This window comes from Lemur catta, chromosome 12 (genome assembly GCF_020740605.2).
Source record: "Lemur catta isolate mLemCat1 chromosome 12, mLemCat1.pri, whole genome shotgun sequence".
Lineage (NCBI taxonomy): Eukaryota > Metazoa > Chordata > Mammalia > Primates > Lemuridae > Lemur > Lemur catta.
In genome coordinates, this window is record NC_059139.1 from 63466599 (window position 1) to 63484112 (window position 17514).

The window sequence follows — 17514 nt, forward strand, 5'->3', positions numbered from 1 at the left end:
ACAAAGAAAAATAGATTACAGAGGTTTAAAACATGTGTTTAGTATGATTGCTTAAATTTTGGAAATAACTTCAGTATAATTGCCATAATTAGGACCTCTGTTTCTTATTTAAATAGCTAGATAATTAATAAAAAATCTTCTGTGAAAAAACAGATATATGAAAAATGCCATCATGATTGACATTTTTAGCATGTAGAAACTTGATAATAAGGTCATTTTAATCTGGATCTGTTTTAATAATGTGGTTCCTTCCTTAAAACAACATGATCAATTATGTAAAAAAACCTAGGTCTGGAACAAGCCTATCAGTCTAATGAATTTGAGCAAAACTAAGGCGGCCTTTGCCCTGCAGTGAATAGAGAATGACTTATGTGTGACAGATTAAAAGATAATTAAAAGCTTTTGGTTTTAATTAAATGAGAAAGCATTATTACATCAATATTAATGAAATTCAATACACATGGCTCTTAATAAAAATTAAAGGAATAACTATATCCATATTTATTCTTCAAGGCTCCACCTTCAGGATAGAATGGGTGAGAGGATTTTCTTAAAAGAATAAGGCTTCAGGGCACATAGTCTTCCTTTCTCTTCTTTTTATTACTTTGTAAACATTAAAGAGACATCTGTAATAATACCAACAGCCAAAAACTATTTTCATCTGATTCTGTCATCCTAAGCCATCTACAACCTCAAGATATTTTCCACATCTGCCTTAGTCAATGTTTGATGTTTAGACAAAAACAGTGCCTTTTTTTCCTAAATTAAATTAAAACCATAGGTACAGAGATACTGCTTTCTAACAATTGTGCTATTTCTCTGGGAATCTGTTTTTGCAAACTAGCCACCTTGTAGATACAGGTGCAATTAAATAATTGTTCTTGCTGAAGGTTACAAAAACTTCTCTAGCATACAGGGTGGTCAGTATCAAAGAATGACCAATGTAATAATTTTCCATCAATCTTGTACAAATTGCTATCGTGACAGATAAGAACTGAGTATGACTGCAGGCTGGGAATGCAGGGAATGGCAGCCAAGGCCACTTAATAGAATTGATGGGGAACTTACTATTCTTAATAATGAGCATAAAGAAAATGGTCGTGAAGGGACACAAAATATAATGAACATGAACTTCTCTGGTTAGACAGTTGTGGTACACATCAATACATTTTGTGGCATTGATATGGAATATATCATACCACAAATTATCCACAAATTATAATATTTAAATCTCCAGTTATATGAAATCTCTTTTGATTGATAAAAATCATAGTAAAAAATAAAAACAGCTCACTGGATTCCATTGAAAATATAAGAACAAAATAAAATAAAACCACAAACTCCTAGATATATATGGTTACTAAAATAAATATTTATATATAGAAATTGAATGAATTGTATTCCCTGTTCACCCATCCCACTCCATTATAAAACAAAGATTCTTTTTTTTTTTTTTTTTTTTTTTACCAGTGTTTTGAGGAATTTCATCATCTCTCCATGGGGAATGGAAGGTGACTTAGATGTATTATAATTATAGTTAGTTAGCCATTCAAAACAGTCAGTTGTTGTTTGCAGCTGCACATCTGGACGCTGTTTTTTAACTTCAGACTGTATTTCTTTAATGCAATGTTCTATGCTATAAAAAAGAGAAGAAAAATTATTTTGGTAGGAAGTAGGTAATGGCTCCATCTCATAATATCACAGGCCCTGAGGTTATATGTGGTACCTGGTTGGGTATAATTTACAAAATTATAAAACATTCATATGATATGAAAATAATAACAAAGAGATTATACATTTACAGTCATAGTTGAAAACTGAGAGTCCAAATTTTCTGGCAGTAAAAAATGCAATGGAGGAAATATAAAATACCTAGCTACTCGGGGATGAATTAGAAATTCTTTCATGTTGAAACAAAAATCATAGATGCAATGCAATAATGGCCCTCTTGATAGGCAGTAGATGGGAGGCAGAGATAAAAACTCTCAATGACGGTAAAAATCAGAAACATACATTATCTAGCAAGAGGCAAATATAAATTATGGAAAACTTCAATCAATGGAATATTAAGAAGTCATAAGGCAGTTACAAAGACCTTGTAATTTTAAAAGCTGTAAAGGACACAAGCTGTACATACAATGTTACTTAAACTAAATATCTTTTCCGGCTACCCAACTCAACTCCAAAAAACAAAAATAAAAACATACCAAAAAGTACAAATAAAAAAAAAAGACTGGAAGGAAATGAAGCAAAGCGTTAATAGTAATTACATTTGGGTGATATGATATAAATAGTTAAGTTTTTAATTTTATTTTTCTATTTTTCTAAATGCTTACGAGGTATAGGATGAAATGTTTTACTTAACAACAACAAAAAAAGATAAATCAAGAACAGAGGAAAATATGTCCAATTGAATCTTATATATGTTTTAAAAATTCCATTCAAAGTAACCTTAGCTCTGATAAAAATGATAGATATACTATGTTATTTTAATTTCCATATACAATTCTGCACATTCATGGTTATAAATCTTTGTGGCGTAAACTAGTGACCATTAGTAAAGTGCCATCTGAAGAGCCACGTGGACATGACATATTACTACCACCTGATGGCAGCATATCTAAACTTCAAGAAAGCTTATAAACAGGCAAATTCCTTTGAAACGGAATCCCCTCACCCAAAATTGACAGCTTACACATTTGTCTCTTAATAGTATTAAGAAAGATTTGTTACTACAAGGTAAAGTTACTGTTTTGAAAATATAATTGCTATTAATTATAGGCTCCATATGATAGAACCAAGTAGGTTTTAGAAACCAAGCTCTGATTATTAAAATTTATGACATATGAAAGACTCTTCAAAATTCATCGGTGTAGGTTGCCTATAAAACGTACACTGTAAAAGTTTAAGCTTTTCAGACTTCTGAGCATGAGTGAATTCAAACTAAATTACCTTGAAACAAATACATTCTGAGAATCAAAGAGCCTTTTCATGAAAACAAAGAACTTAAAAGAAAAACAATACCTCCTTTGGCCACAGGCCACTCAATTTCCTGAAGTCTTATTCAGAAATACCAGTTCTAAGTCTGACAAGAGATTGGCATGTATTTTCTTAACGTAAGCACTTCTATGGACAGAAATACAATGCCCTGCCTAAGCATACACCTTGACTCTAGGGACTCCTTATCAAAGGTTTTTATTATAGCATCCTCATGCGTCTCACTTCAATGAAACCAAATAGATTACAGCAATGTGAATTGGAAAGTCCCAGCAGTTAGTCTACCTAAATCTGTTTCAATCAGGACTCAGATTTTAGGCTAATCTGTAACATCTGAATCTGGGTCAAGGCCAATAACTACAATTTATAAATAGGGTAAAGCCCTTAGTGGGCTAGATATTTTAGTAATTTGTCCAAACACTGACAAAGAAATGAGATAGTTGCATTTCAGGAGACCTCCCATACAAACTAAGGTAGTCCAGTTTACTTTTAAAATCATTTTGTCACAAATTTTAAAACGTCATAACTCATTATGCATACCTGATTTTGTTTTTAGTTGGCTAAATATCTTATTGTTCTGCTGTTCACCACTGTCCATATATCTTACTCTAAAAACTTAATCATTTGAAGTCTAGAGAATTCTTGTTCAATTATTATACAAAAGAAATATTTTCAAAGTTTAAGATATCAGTTTGGTATGTAATCTGACAATTTATCTTCTTTAATTGAGGTCAAACTTAAAAATTAATTTCCAACATTTAAAAGGTAACATTTTCAAATATTTTTCAAATATTGCTGATGGGGATGGTAATCTGGGGTTGGAAGAATTCTATGTATTATTAGAATTAGATGATGTGAGATCTTAGTCTAGGTTTTCTGAAGTAACATGGTAGTTGTCTTTATTTTAGTTTAAGGTCTTCTGTTTAAGTTGATTCGAATTTTCTTTAGAAGCAAAGTCAGTCATGAAAAAATAACCAAGGTAATTCAACAAATGGAAATCTAATTAGCACATTTATTGTTAGACCCCAAACATGAGGGCAAAATGTAAAGAGTCTAAAAATAGTAGTAGACTTTATTCCCTAAATAGTTTAAATCCCCTAATTTACCACAATAGTTGGCTTAGCAAGGACTTTTTAAAACATATTCTTAGCCTTATTTGTAAAATTAAAACCACTGGAAATACCTAAATGTCCATCAACAGGAAAATATTTAAATGACTGAATAGTTCATTTGGTGGAAAAGAGCCATGAGAATATATGAAGTAGAAATACATTTATCTACATGAATGAATATAACAAATATAATATTATGGGGAAAAAGGTGCAAATGAATACACACAGTATAAAACTATCCATACAATAGCTTGAAAACATGCCATATAATCCTATATATTGTTCAGGATTATAAACATAGGTAGTAAAAGTGTAAGGAAATGCACCACAATGATCAACATCACCCTCTAGCAGGGTGGGGATGGAAGCAGGATGAGACTGGGGAGAGGTAAAGGGAGCTTAGCTGTACTAGTAATATTTTATTTCTTAAACTGGACGGTGGGCACACGAGTATTTATCATAGTACTCTTTATGCCTTTTCATATGTCTCAACATTTCTTAATAAATTTGAACCCCAATGTGGAGCTTTAATTATAATGACTTTAAATTATCTAAGTTAATGATGTGTGCAAGTGGGTATATTACTGAGAAGCTGTGTATAAATCAATTTATAAACCATTTTTAAAATGCAATATGGAATATGTTTTTTAAAGGATATCTATGGTAATTTTCTCATTCAACATTCACTCCTAGATTCCTTGACTGTAAAAATTGCTTATTGAATGAAGACATTATATTTGATAAACATTAGCTGAATACTGAATATGTGGCTAGCACTGTGATATATACTAGGGATTCAAACATGAATAAGACATCATTCCACCCCTAAAGGAATTCTGTCTAGTGAGAGAGATAGACCTGTAAATAAATAACTACAATACAGTAAGACTTGATCAGAGGTGTGTACAATGTGCTAAGGGAGTAGATAGGAGGAAGCCACTAAAAGTACCTATGGGAAGTGTAAAAAGGCTTCTTCTTATAGAGGAGGAGATTACATGTAAGGATATTGTTGGCTTAAGAAAATTTATAGAATCACTGCACTTCAAATTCCTTGACACTTGACCCCTCAGAATTCAGTGCTCATCATTTAACCTCCCTGCCATCTCACTTTAAAACTATATTTATTTAGATAATAAAAAATTTGTTTTTATGGACAGAACTACATACATGCATGTATGTATAATGTATGTGCATATGTACATATGCACTATCTGACTTACAAAAAATTGAGATGTCCTACAATTAAACAGACCACATTAAGTAATAACAGCTGCCCAAGAGCTGATTAATACTGGGCTGGTATAGTTGGTTATAGGGAAAAAAAATTGAGAAAAAGAAAAGAGAGTAAGTATGACATAAAATCTTGAAACTTAAGCTTATTGTAAAAGTTTTTGCATGATTTAAGACAGTCTTTATTATCCAGCCACAAAATAGTTAAAAATAAAAAAGGTAGGTTCCATTGGTAAAAATTATGAGAACTTTTTTAACGTAAAGGTTGTAGAAAACACATACATGTGCTTTCATGCTTTAAATGTCAGAATTTTTTTTTTTTTTTTTTTTCCTAAATCAGGGTGGAGGTGTCATGGCAGAGTTTAAAGATTATTTTTGTAGTATGGGATACAATAGATGTTACCATAGCTACCCAAACATTAAATAAAATTTTAAAAAGCTTTTATATTTTTGATGCTCTTGCTTCTATTTTTTACCCATAAAGTAAGTTCAGTTTAAGGAAAAGTCTTTTCAACTGTGTTCCATTTACATTTCAATTCTCTTACATTTCTGTGCTTTTTGTGTTTAAAAGCACAAATAAATAGTTATGAGGTACATAGAATTTTCTAGTTTTTAGATAAGCCCAATTTATCTAACTAGATTACTAAAATTCCTCGGAATTAACAGGTAATTATAATAATATAGGGAAGATAGCTGATGTATCAAAACTAGTATGTAATTAAACTATAAGCCATGAATTGAAAACTTATTTTCCTGAGACAAAGACATTTCTGGATAATATTTTTTAAAAGGTCAAAAAAAGTATTCCTGAGAAAACTACTTCATTGGCTAAAAAGTGTAAGAAATGTAATATTTATGCTGAACTGTTTTCTATTTCACAGAGGGTTTAGTTATACTAAGCAAAAAAAAAAATCTATTCACAGCACATATATATAACTCCCATTTGTGAAAAAAATGTATTTTGTGGTATATACATGTATATGTACAGAATAATTCTAGAAAGTTATACAATTTACCAATATAGGTTCCCTCTGAAGAATAAGACTAGGAGTGGGAGAATATTTCCTCATCTCTGCCCTTCCCTACTATTTAAAATTTTACCATGAGTATGTATTACTCTTATAAAAATACAAAATACTGAAAGAAAAGGAAAAATCCATTTGAAGACAGCTTCTCCTATTATGTTCCACTCACCTAATTTCACACTAGTTTAAGATAAAGCAAACACAACAGGTGTCTAACAAACATGCCTAACACATATTTATTGACTGTTCTAGCCCTACGGTCCTCAATCCCGGGGCCATAGACCAGTCCTGGTCAGTGGCCTGTTAGGAACTGGGCCACACAGCAGGAGGTGAACGGCAAGCAGCCAGTGAAGCTTCATCTGTATTTACAAACTCTCCCCATTGCTGGCTTCACTGCCTGAGCTCCGCCTCCTGTCAGATCAATGGTGGCATCAGATTCTCATAGGAGCACGAAGACTACAGTAAACTGTGCATGCGAGGGATCTAGGTTGCACGCTCCTTATGAGAATTTAATGCCTGATGATTTGAGGTGGAGCTGAGGCAGTGATGCTAGAGCTAGGGAGTGGTTGCAAGTACAGATCATCATTAGCAGAGAGGTTTGACTGTACAATAAAAGTAATGCGCTTGAATCATCCTCAAACCATCCCCCTCCCTCACCTCTCATCGATCCATGGAAAAATTGTCTTCCATGAAACCGGTCCCTGGTGCCAAAAAGGTTGGGGACTGCTGTTCTAGCCTACTATGTGCCAGGACTGTTTAAGACAGTGAAAAATACAGTGATAGACAATTAGTCTAGGCTTCTTTCCAGGGAAAGTTGATGGGGTTATGTTAATCTCAAGGCATCATCCAACAGGAAAGATGAGCCAGCCATAGCAGTCACATCTGTTACCAGGGCTCTGGCCCTCTTAAATAAATGTTCTTGCCCTCAGAACTGGCCAGACCTTCGTGGGGCAGCCCAGGTTGTTACATCAGGAGTAGGGGCTTACTTCCGACTGGCATATTAACTAAGATCTTTTCTGGGAAATAGTGGCCCAACTATTAGTGGCTCAATCTCTTTATCAGGTCTAGATTTTCAGTGCAATACTATTCATACTTTTGTTATCGTAACAGTTTGGAGATAGGTAGTCACTCGCTTCCCTTTTCTTATTTCCCATGGAAAGATAATTATAATAATATTCTTTAGGAATACCCTCAAACAACAATTCTTTATAGCCTTGTGCTTATTTGACGTAGAGTATGTAAGGCTAACATGCTTAAAAACAAAAGCTATACTGCACTTTTAAAAAATGTCAAACACCTGAAGTGTACATATTACTTGAAAGAATCTCTTAACCATCATCTGATGGAGCTACTGACTGCATTTTATCCTACTCATGCCAGCCTCCTAAAGCAGAGGTCTAAGGGAAGCACTGAGCAATGCAGGATGATGGAGAAAGGAGCAAGGACCACCACAGACATTCAAAATAATGTAGTTAATAGTGACAGAAAACGATGAAGATAGAGTGTTTCAATAGGCCACCATGATGAAGAGAGGCACTTTTCTTCTTCCCACTCACCACCACCTCTGTCTGCAAGCATCGCCAGACTTCATGTTGAGAGCTTCAGTGGGAAAGCTGGAGAAGTTTAAAAAGTAGGAAATATGAATGGAGCCAGGGCAAGTTTAGGTACTGAGCCACTGAGACCCAGCATGCTGCCTGCCTGGGTTGCATTTTTAATTCTAGGGAGGATGAGGGTGTTGGAAGGGGCCCAGTCAGAGAAAACTGGAAAGTGGCTGTTTAGGTCTTACTCTGGGTTTAACAATAGATGGAGAAAGTGACCCCTTTCAGGTTTCCTTCCATGTGGCCTTGTCTTGCTCAGTAGGATGGGAGAAGAGGTAGGGATTTTTGTGAGATAGAGCATAAGAGTAAACAAACCCAAAACTGAAGTACAAACATAGGAAGTTATAAAAATAAGCATATATTAATTTATACCCTCTCATTATTAAATAAGTGCCAAATACTGCCAGAAATCATAATACATAACAAAGCCTTTGAAATGACGAATTTATATTTTACATAATTTGCTGTGGCTATAAAATATTAATATATTAATATGTGTATGTGAGTGTATCTACAATAGATATGTGGCTCTACCATGAAAAGTCCAAGGTTGATGGATTATTTACAGATTTCTTTTGGTTACTTCTTCCAGACAGGTAGCCATCATGTAGAAAACTCTAAAGATATTTTCTAAAGAAAAGTTTCATGTATAAGCTCAAAAAAGTTAAGCATTATGTGAAAAATAAGTGTAATCTATGAAATATGTATCCTCTCATTAATAAGCATGGTTAAATTTATGGAAACCATTTATCCAATATTTTCTGATAGTGCAAAGTTAATGTCCCTCCTCCCCCTACATCTTCTGGATTAATACAAATGGTATTATCCCTAGTAGTGCTTCCCAATCTTTCTTTTTTTTTTTCTTCGAGACAGAGTCTCACTTTGTTGCCCGGGCTAGAGTGAGTGCCGTGGCGTCAGCCTAGCTCACTGCAACCTCACACTCCTGGGCTTAAGCGATCCTACTGCCTCAGCCTCCCGAGTAGCTGGGACTACAGGCATGTGCCACCATGCCCGGCTAATTTTTTTTCTATATATATTTTTAGTTGTCCAGATAATTTTTATTTCTATTTTTAGTAGAGACGAGGTCTCGCTCAGGCTGGTCTCGAACTCCTGACCTTGAGCGATCCACCCGCCTAATCTTTCTTTAAATTAATAAAAAGTAGTTATCTTGTATCAGTAACAGCAAAACTTACTTCCTGACATACACACAGTTGCCTGTAATTAGAAAATAAAAAGTAAAATAAACTCTTAAGATATATCTATCCAGCTGAACATTAAGAGGAAAAAAAATCATTCTATGTCTTACTGTGAGCCCAAGAGAACTTCCTTACCTCAATATCTTGTTAAACTAATAATAAGTTCTAGGAAACTTAAAACATATTTGAATGCTATGTGCTGTTTGCAGTTAGTGAACTAACTAAGTCTGTGGGTATAACATTCATAGCATTCCTCTTTGGCAGATTATTTACCCTCTTATTACCAATTTTGATGTGTTCAAAATAAAGGATTCACCATCACTGATTTCTACTGTCAGACTTAGGAGTCACCCAGCTCTGACTTGAATGAAAATGAGGATGTAAAAGTGAAAATGGTCTGAGAGAATGACAGCCTCTCCTGAAGGGCAAGTGAAGGTTCAGTGACCTCTGGGCACACTGGTCCATTCTGGTGAATCACTGCTTTGGGGAGGCGACAGACCCTGTGGCTCATAAAACCTGATGATATTAAGAAGAGGGAAGGAATTCACACTAGATGTCAGGGTCACTGCTAGAAATACAACTTTAAAAATTCAAGTGTAAGGGAAAATACCATATTTAAAAATGAATTACTAATGTTTTTTTCTTTTAAAAGTATTGAGGAAAACCCATACCACACAGATGTTCATTACTTATTCAATGTACACCATTGGGAGATAAATAGAACTGTTAGAATACAAAAATGCCAAGGGTAATTCAACTACTGCAGTGTAAGTGTGGCATAACTGATTCGTCATGACATACAATTTTCTAAAAGCTATTCTGTTAGCAGGCAATAAATGAGTGCATAAATGATTTATACTCTTCTGAACCACAGTTATTATTCAGTATCTTATTTTTAAAAGTACATACACCCTATACTATTATGTTTATTCTCTAGAGTATAATAAAAACATAATTGAATTTGATGAAAAATAGACTTGATTCTAAATGTAGCATACAGCACATATAGCTACTTCCTTATTTTATCCCTTGTGAAGATCAATGGTCACTTGAGGTGGTTCTGCTCTAGGTTCCTTTTAATATATGGGCAATAAAATATTTTTAATTTAAAAATTATATACTTATGTTCCATACTATATTTTCTTTTTAATACTAACATCTGAGTTTTGACCTAATAATAATTTACGAATACATAAATACAATATTTTAATCAGTGTTTTATTTTAAATACGATTCCGTATTGGCCAAGTAGGGCAGGAAACTAAGTACAGATGGTTTAGTAAATAAAATTGAAGCAGTCTATAACAAAAACATCAGCATTCAGTGACTTGTTTTGTTTTGATGGAGCCTAAATGCCATTCTGAAAGAAAAAGTTTACCTTTTTAAAAATAATCCAATTTTTAAAACTATAACCATCTCTGGAATTTAGGTAAATGACTTGTTAAGCTATTTAAGTGAGTACTATTTTGATTTGTACTATTTTCATTTGTAAATTCCTTTGGATTAGAAACTGTGTAATGTAATACATAAATATATAATGTAAAAGTTACATAAATATATAATTACACTAAGGTTTAATACAGTTATTTCATATTTATATGAAATATTAAATATAATATGTATTCTCAGACAGTATGGTTAAGTCATATATATGCTATCTTTTAAAAATATATACAATATATATGGGCAAATATACATTAAAAATAAGAGGTTTAATTCTTCCTATTGACAATGAAGCAAACGCTTTCCCTCCTTTCCTTTTTTCCTAGAGCATTTACCTTAGAAAACTTGTAATCATAAGTACTTTTTCATCTTCTTGACATGTATCCCTTGGAAGACTAGATGTGCCTTTTGTCAGCAGGCCTTCTGTCAGCTTTGTGACCCACGAATGTCCTTCTAGAGAACCTGGGAGCTATCTTTTTGAAATGCAAACATCAAGGGAGATCACTCCCCCATCTCCCAGTTCCTGTGGGAGTACTCTCTAACTTCAGTGGGCACCTTGCTCCAATTTGCAAAACTACCTTCTGTCAAAAAGATATAAGAAGTTTATTTCTCCTCAGGATAAAGCCAATTAGCTAACACAGGTGGTCTCCCTAATTACCATGGTGAAGTTAGGATGAACTGTGTGACAAAATGTGCAGTCCAGTCGTCTTACTTGAGGACCAATGATTGTTTATCTTGACAACATGTAATGTAATGGGTTGTATTTGCTGCGCTATATGAGGGTGAGATTCCTTTCTGTCTCTGCAATCTCTTAGGGGATTGCCTGTGATGCATATCATATTCTGGTTTAATGCTTATTCAATAATAAAAATGTTTTCTTTCTTTATTACCTTCATGGACAGGATTTCTGGGATGGGAGATTTTGTCTTTAATTCCCCAACAATATGCTATCTTTTGAAGTTATTTATGCCCATTGTTATAATAAAGGATTAACTGTTCTCATGATGTAGAACAGGAGGAAAAATATCACAGGAACATTTTAGTTGCTTGGTTCAGTTTCTTTGAAAATTCAATATAACTATACCTCAAATTTTAAAAAAGGAAATGCTATGTATCATTGTACAATAGAAATTTTTATTATGATTTGTTTGCACAGTAAAAACACACAGGAAGTGAATTAGAATCTTTGAACAAAAGGATTCAAATAAGTGAATTGCCTGATTATAGGGCCCACAAATACATATAAAGACAAAGTCTTTTCTATCAAAGAACATGTATTAGTGGGAAACTACTTTAGCTGTCCCTGCTTCCCCCAGTATATGGTAAACACTACCTTTTGGGGTAGGTGATGAAGACTAATCCGGTAAAGTGACTCTCTATGGAGTCCCTACCCTCCTACTTAAGTGAGAAGGAGTCTTAAAATGATAATCATTATGCAAAAAAAATTATTTTTAATGTTCTGTTTTCAGCAACTCAAGAAATCATGGCTTTATAAAATCTTTTATTTTAACACCTTAATTTCAAAATTTTAATTTCTGTGCTTATCCTTCAAAGGAGAATGTTTAACTCTAAACATATTAATGAAAATCCAAGACATCAATCTTGGCAAACTCTAAGAAATCGTTAGCAACAATTCAATAAACTTTAATTTGCCTACTGAAGGTAATGTTTACATTTTCTAGTCTCATTAAAACTACTAATCTGATAAAGACAATCATGTTAAATTTTAAGGTGGGATCTAATCAATATTTTTCAGGAAAGTTAATGGCAATTAAAACTTAAAATTATCTAAGAGCAGGAAACACTAAAACCAGAGTAGGTAAATTTCATGTAACTGAAATATGAAAACAAATTTGCTTTAAATAATTAGCAATATTTACCTTGTAGCATTTTGTTCAATCTTTTCATCAATGTCACTGAAGATCTGCTTGAACTCCAAGTCTCCAGGAAATGAGTTTAACAAACAATGTAGGTCAAATGAATTAGGGGAATATTCATCATCCCAATCCATTCTGAAGAACAAGAATAAATAATAAAACATGTCAGTTCCCCCAAAATGGAGGGAGGGAGAAATCCACCTCAAGTTGTGATACTAAACCAAAAATAATAATTCCCATTTATAAACACAATGAAATATAGCCATGGGAGAACCAGGGTATTATTAAGCTAGGTGGAGTGTTTTGTTATTTAAATTTCATGAGGTATTACCTAATTTTCACACTTCTCTATGGTTTGAAAGCTGAACAAAACAGCAACCCTCAGAGAGTAGTTAAGCATCCTGCCACTCCTCACTGTAACCAAGAACTGCAAAGGCAATCACAAAGCACATAGACTACAGTGAACAAGACTGGGTGCAGCAAGAATTCAACACCTTCGCTCTACTCTTGTCAATATTCTGACCTGGAAACTGTAGCCTCATACTTTCTAAAGCCTCACCCCTCTAGGCCAATTTGCATGTGAAGAAGACAAAATTTTTCTTGAGTTCCTCTAGCACTCCTTGACAATCTATTTATAACTGACTGAAAACTGAAGGATATGCTACACTTTCTTGAGGTCTATGCATTTTCCCACTATGGAAGCTTCATTCATTCATTCATCCTCTACATATTAACTGAATGTTCGATAGGTAACAGGCACTCACTGCTGTAGGGGCTGGGGTATAGCTGAAAGAAGTCCCTGCCCTCATAGAGTTTTCATTCTGGGGCGGAAGATAGATTTTAAAAACACATAAACAGATGTGTTTTATCAAAGATCACCTGGTGAGAAATGCTATGAGGACAAGTAAAGCAGGGCAATGGAGAGTGATGGAGTTGGGGCAGGGTGTGAGCTATTTTATTTAGGAATATCAGGAAGGTCTCTCTGAGGAAGTGACACTTGAGTAGAAGAAAGAAGTGAAGAAGCTGTGGGAGAAGAGTTGAGTGGAAAAAATAAACTAGTTTCTTGATTACTATGGCCAAGAAGTGATTCTTATCACATCTGCTCATATTTCACCCGTGAAAGCTAGTCACATGACCCTACCTCGATGCAATAGTGGCTGGGAAATGCTCTCACTGGCTAGGCAGCTGATTCCAGGAGAACTCTACACTATGGATGGAGATCATTAATCTCCAGTAGACAGCTAGCCTTTCTGCCATTGTCATTCATTTGATTAATCTCAATTCTTCTCTTTCATGTTATTGATTTGCCTAAAATGTCTAAATGATCCTTGGTTGTCCATTCTTATTTATCAACAAAAGACTAGGTTGGTACATATTGGGATCTAGCAAAGCTTTTCTCTACTGTTACAAGGGTGGTTTTATCCAAAAGGTCTATCCCGCCAGACCAGGAAGGTTGATTCAGACACCATGAATGGATGGCATATATCTGTGGGTAGGCTTCTCTTTAGGACTTGTGAAGCAAGCACATAGTTGATGATTCGAACAAGTGATCAAGAGTAAATTATAACTCAAGTAGAATAATTTAGTTTTTTTCACTTTGGGGTAGATCTGTGTATTTGTTCCCTCTCAGGCCTTGGCAGAGATCCAGAAGTAACTTGAACTCTGTTCTGCTCTCACACTGTGATCAATATCCATGCTATATTCAGTGTTCAGAAAATACTTTAAGGAAGCAAATGCTGTAGCATAATACAAAGAAGGAGCTGACTTGTTTAGCTGCTCATAAACATTTCTTTAGCTTCTTCCCTCCTTGATGACTACCCTGCAGCCTATTTCACTTTAATTTCTTCTGAAGTTGACATTACTCCAGAGAGTGGCTCTTACTACACCATAGCAACTTCTTCTTTTGCATGTTGTAGAGTAGTTTCCATGTTTCTAGTTTCTTTATTGGTCTGAACCTCTCTATTTTCTCTCTTCCAGAAACATCCCAATGGAATATAATATTTCTTTCAAGGTTGCTTTTCTATATGTCTTTACTGACATTTCAATAGGATTTCAGAAGGGAAGAAAAGTAAATATGTGTGCTTAGTTCTCCATCTTCAGAATCTTCTATCTTTTAATTTCTCAAACTAAGGCAAATATGCAAAAAATTATGAGACTCTGAACATTCAAAATTTGATGTAGAATCTTTTCAAATAGGGGTGGGCTACTGCAGTAGAGACCAACTACTTATTTGATATATAAATATTTTTAAATGCTAATGTTGGCAAATTAAATATAACATTAAATAATATAAAGTCATAAATCCCATAGAACACTTTGGCCAAGACTGGTCCTATAAGAAATTCTTACGAAATAGTCTAGTGATTACCTATTTATCTATCTAATCTTTTCTGCTTTTCTCTTCCACATACAGCTGAACTATACATACTATAAATGTTAGTTTAAATTTATACTGCATTTATATCATTTAAATAGTATTGTCTATTTATAAATTATTTTAGAGTTAAAACTATATTTTGGTACATAACACAGATTACAGGAGTCAAATCTAATTTTAAACCTTATTTTCCTAGTATAATACAGAAAGTCAAGACTATTTACTAGGATAAAATTCTAAAAATTAGCCCTTTAGGACTTGTGGATTTAGCATTCAGTTTTGACTATGTGGTAGTACATTTCAGTATCTATGCTAAGTAATCATATGTGCTGGGAGTTGGTGAATGGGAAGTTGGCAAGGGACTGGATAAGGCTTACAGCCTAGAGTCTGCACCTCAATCTTGCTTTGTTCTAAAGCTTTTTATTCATTTAAACAACAACAACAAAAAGACTTCCAAATGAAAGCCAGCTCTGAGTTCTGATAATAGCAGAGACTACAACAAAGAAAGTGATAGTCTTCAGCTAAAAGCAACATATTCCAGAAAAGTTAATGAGCAGACTGGCTAATAACTAAGGAATTATTAAGGATATGAAAATGTCACTTAAGATTTTTAGCTATATGCTATTAAATAGTATGGGAAAACGTTAGATGCTAAAAAGGTAATCAAAAATCTATATCTGGGCACATCCTTCCTAAATGTTAAGGTCCATTGTAAATATATTTTGAAATAAATAAAAAATGTACACATTTTAACTCAATATGGTAACAATGTGGTAATTAGAATATTTTGTGCAGTGTAGCTAATAAATGAAGCTTAAAATGAAATTTTAAAAGCATTTTTATTCTTTTGGTAAATAAGAGGAAAAGTATTTCTTAATCACTCACAATACTGTATTATTTCCATAGAAATATTGCTGATTAACTACAATAGGTAGACTTGAACACACTGTCAAAAAAGGAAAAATAATTGTGAAATTTACTAAGTTACTGAGTTTACTTGCATTCTAAAAGTAGAAATCTCAAGGATGATTTTATAACATTCTTGTTTGTTACTTTAGCATACAAAAAGTTCTAAGTCAAAAGAAAGGCTGATCTGGTCTTTTTTTTTCCTAAATAAAAACATTTTTGTTCACTTTAAAAATTATCCCCCCAAATTACCCCAAACTTTCTCATTTCTAATTATAGGGCTATTATTTGCATTTATTATGCCATATATATATATGAGGAAATACTGAATATATTTTTCACGAGCATTTTCTATATAGTTGCATACTATCATTTTTAGATAACCAGTTCCTAAAGCTAGTGCTGACAGACAGGACATTCTCATATTGTATGATTTTACTGAGATAGAACATGAAAATACAAGTGACACATAATAACCAGTCATGTAATACAGGAGTTTGACCCTACTTATTCAAGACACTCAGTCCTGGATATTAATGATTCAGAAAAATAGTTAAGTGTATTGAAGGAAAAACATAGAGTTTTCATTTTTAAATTCCTCTCAAAATATATACAGCCAAAAATGTGTATTATATCTAAATGAAAACCAGCTCTGAGTTCTGATAATAGCAGATTATCTAAATTACTAAAGAATGCTGAACTATACACCCTATTAATTCTTAGCTATTACTACTTTACAAATTAATACTTATATCTTTTGCAATTTAGAAGAAAGGTTGGCAATTAATCTTCTTCATCTGGTATTCCTAAAGGGCTATAATTTCAAGACAACACAGTATAGGAAATATAGATTATATATAAACTAGGAGTTTCATTCACTTCATTAAATGATTCACTTTAGAATTTCTCTAAATCAAAGCTTACTTAATATATTTCAGATATAATAGTATTCAGAAAATATACTTTACCCAACAGTAAAAGTAAAAGTAATATTTCAATTCTATTGTTGTACCTATTATTTTCTTCTCACAGTCTTTGGAATGGAAGGAGAAATTAAGAAAAATAAAAAGAAAAAGGAAACAAGATAAATAACACAAGGGGCAGCAAAGCACAATGGAGAGGAGACCCTAGCTTTGAAGTCACACTGACCTGGGTTTTCATCCTTGCTCCACTGGTTAAGTGTACCCTTTGAAATAATGGATAATAACTAAATTTCTACATAGCTTTAGAGATTAGGGATAAAAGAACTCAGAGATGAATTTAAATTTTCTAAAATTTAAAATTCACTACATTTTGAGCAAATTATTCATTACTTTCAAAGACAAAGTGGCATAAGAGGCTTAGAAGCTTTTTGGAGATATTAATAAAATAGTGTTTATAAAGTATTTTGATCACTGAGGGTATAAATGCATGAGGAATTGAAACATTAAATTATCACAAACATACATAAAATAAATATTAAGAATGGGACTTGGAAAATGTGATTTTAGTTTGGATAAATCCAAAATACTTCAAAATTGTCTAATAAGTTTTACAGAGGCTATAACACTAATGCTCTTTAACATCTTTAATTTTTAGAATGTGCTAATTTATTATCCTATAATGAAATCGCCAAAGATTTTTCACAGGTTCTAACTGAACTTCAAAGAAGTAATATTGGGTTAAAGATTTATTTTCTTCAGAGATTTTATTTTAAAAGAAAAATACTCAACTAAAACATTTTAATATAAAAGTCTATGGCATCACAAGGTTT

At 33.2% G+C, this 17514-nt stretch overlaps 1 protein-coding gene across 1 annotated transcript in view; it reads right to left on the reverse strand.

Moving 5' to 3' along the window:
• KIAA0825 (KIAA0825 ortholog) overlaps window positions 1-17514 on the reverse strand; it is a 353138-nt gene that overhangs the window by 302585 nt on the left and 33039 nt on the right. The window contains exons 3-4 of the mRNA XM_045566564.1: window positions 12482-12613; window positions 1468-1636 (exon numbers count right to left, since the gene is read on the reverse strand). Coding sequence (XP_045422520.1) covers window positions 1468-1636; window positions 12482-12613 — 301 coding nt within the window. The remainder of the gene's footprint in view (window positions 1-1467; window positions 1637-12481; window positions 12614-17514) is intronic.